Here is a 2,543-nt window from a genome sequence, read left to right as displayed (position 1 = left end):
AGATTCGATTTAATAATATCCATACGTCGGCACTAATGTAACAAACGGCCCTAACGTAACTATTAAATACGGTCGCCATTAATTGGCAATAAATGGCCGCGTAATTAAACGCAAGAATCCCCAACGTTCGCCAGCTAATTTCACTTTATTGCCTGAAATGATTGACATCCGGAAGTGGCCGAGACATTTATACTATCCAGCGCGATTAATGATCCCTGATGGCGATGAATTATCAGCTTCGATTAGTACAGCGTTTTAATGGAATCGAATTACTTGCAATTAAATCTTGTACCGCGGCGAGCACGTAGGGGGTGGGTAACTTAAAACGAATCTGTCAGGTCGTTCGATTCGTGGCGTCGAAGATTTCCATTGTTTCTTCGGGTTCCTCGTTCACCCAACGGTCTGCCTCCTCGATCCAGTTCTGCAGTGAGCTACCTTCCATTCTCGCACTAGCTTCCACTAGAATTATGTTGTCAGGGACCAATCGAATCACGAAATTATTCCTCCAGTAGCGACGCCATCGACGACCGTGCAATCTGTACATTTGAATGATACTTTATCGTAATTTAATGACGATGATTTTGGGAAAGTCAACGACGACAGGTGGTATTAATTGGAATTTAAAAGCAGTTCAATTTATGCAAGATCAGATTAATTCTTTTTTGAGTAAATGTCCCCCCGAGGAATGAAAGAGTCGACGGACCTGCCCAAAGTAATTATCCAACCCCAGTAAGCCACCAAAGTGAGAAAGCAGGTGGGTAGCATGGCGACGATCATCCAGGGCATCTCGCGCAGCCCGTTCTTCAGCAACATCCTCAGGGCCAGCGCGCAGATGTAGCATGAGAAGAGTGCCAATGGTGTCGTGACCACTAAGTACAGGATATCTAAAAGCATCTAGAAACGAGGAAACGCAGAGATTTCGAATTCCCTCGTGACCCCTTCGAAACTCTGGATTTAAGAAAGATCACGAGCTCTGCAGTGGCTGATACTTTGAGAAAATTCTGTCAGACGAGATGCTAAAGCTTTCAGTGTCTTTAAATATCGTCCACCATCTATCATCGTTTGCTATCATTTATTTGGAGTTATATCAAAATCCTCGAGCTTGAAATATTCTGAGAAATTATTATCTGATTAAAGTAGTCGCTTCCATACTTCAGTTTCAAATAATTTCGATATGATCCTGAAATTCTCCAGCATCTAACGTAGTTTGGAGTGACAGATATCAATAGGAGTGTTCGGTGTAAAAGAAACAAGAGTCACTTGTCGTAGGCTTGTGAAAGTAGGGCAGAAGATTGGGGATTGAAGTGGCCCGCTTTATCTGACGGAGAGTGATAAGGCTCTTACTTGTCGCGTCACTATTACGGTGTTGAACCATATCACGATACTACGAAGGATGTTGTGACGCAGCACCCTCTTAGTGGCGTATTTGTATCCGCAAAGCTCGCACCTCGTGTGACCCGATTCTGTCAGCCATCTCTCCAGACACTCCGCGTGCACTAGGGCCACTGTACCGCGACACCTGTCAGGTTTCATCAAATCGTGGCTCAATAAGGATCGCTGGTCGGACTTAGCCTTCAATTTTGATTGATCGACGCGCTGGAATGCCGATCCTGAACCGATCCGTTGCGAAGCAACGGGACAGGGTTTAGAACAGTCGTTTGCATTCGTCAGGGAGGATAGGAAAGACAATCAGAGGTTTAGCTTTGGGTCCAAATGAGAATTTGAGGAATTAGAGAATGCAGGTGATGGAAATATTGGAAAATCGAAGCTTGGAGCATATGGGAACTATCAGAAGGGAAGAGGAAGAATAGAAGATCCAGAAAGTAAAGATACAAAAAGGGGTGAAGTTTATTTCGAGAATGCTACGCATGATGTACAAATTTTCATTAGCACTTGACCAGGAAGGCTTTCGACTCGTACAGTCCACGTCACGTCCTCCTCACTTCAAAAATACTTGCAATAAAATTACGTGTGTCGATCGTTGGGAGGTACATAGTCGAGCACCCTCTACGTCGAGAGCAACGTGACAGTAGCTTAATCTAGATGTAACCTAGATCGAGTCTATCGCGAGCACCGCGGGCTAGGATAGATTATGTGATCCATGAAATTGAGAAATTGCAATGAATATCGATAAGCTCACTTGCAAGCCGAGATCAAAGGGCCGAGATACGCGTAGGACGATAAGGTCGAGATCTGGCTGTCGACTCCTCGAATATCCTCGCTCTGGCAGCCTCGGTCCTCCTCGGCTCTGGGGAAACCACCCATGTGACATATTCTGCATATGTCACACGAGAACCGGGAATCTGGAAGAAAGGGGATGCTGTTGGGAGAAACGTTGAATTTTGCCCTGTACTTAAGGTGGCATCTACTCTACCGCAGACGCCCCCTTACAATAAAGTTTCGCAGCATTTTAGTAATCGTATTTTGAAAAAAGAAACGAATTTTGCTCAAAATTTAGCTGTGTTCGTTCTGTACAATTAATTTTTTACAAAATAGAAACTCGTCCGTGAAACTCAACCACAGTTTTTCCATTTTGGATGGAT

General features: G+C 44.3%; 1 protein-coding gene across 1 annotated transcript; it reads right to left on the bottom strand.

The window, feature by feature from the left end:
• Positions 1–334: 334 nt before the first annotated feature.
• On the bottom strand, positions 335–2,298 carry LOC143374205 (E3 ubiquitin-protein ligase MARCHF3). The gene is made up of 4 exons (XM_076822140.1): positions 2,141–2,298; positions 1,345–1,519; positions 704–894; positions 335–536 (listed from the first exon to the last, which is right to left on the bottom strand). The coding sequence occupies exons 1-4, from the start codon at positions 2,263–2,265 to the stop codon at positions 335–337; spliced, it is 693 nt and encodes a 230-aa protein (XP_076678255.1). The 5' UTR covers positions 2,266–2,298.
• Positions 2,299–2,543: the final 245 nt, after the last annotated feature.

This window comes from Andrena cerasifolii, chromosome 10 (genome assembly GCF_050908995.1).
Source record: "Andrena cerasifolii isolate SP2316 chromosome 10, iyAndCera1_principal, whole genome shotgun sequence".
NCBI classification, from domain to species: Eukaryota; Metazoa; Arthropoda; class Insecta; order Hymenoptera; family Andrenidae; genus Andrena; species Andrena cerasifolii.
This window is presented reverse-complemented; position numbering and strand designations above follow the sequence as displayed.

Coding starts and splice junctions, on each gene's coding strand:
- LOC143374205 (XM_076822140.1), bottom strand. CDS start 2,265: ATGGGTGGTTTCCCCAGAGCCGAGGAGGACCGAGGCTGCCAGAGCGAG. Junction 895..1,344: donor CCGTAATAGTGACGCGACAA/GTAAGAGCCTTA, acceptor CCTCGTTTCTAG/ATGCTTTTAGATATCCTGTA. Junction 537..703: donor TGGATAATTACTTTGGGCAG/GTCCGTCGACTC, acceptor TCAAATGTACAG/ATTGCACGGTCGTCGATGGC.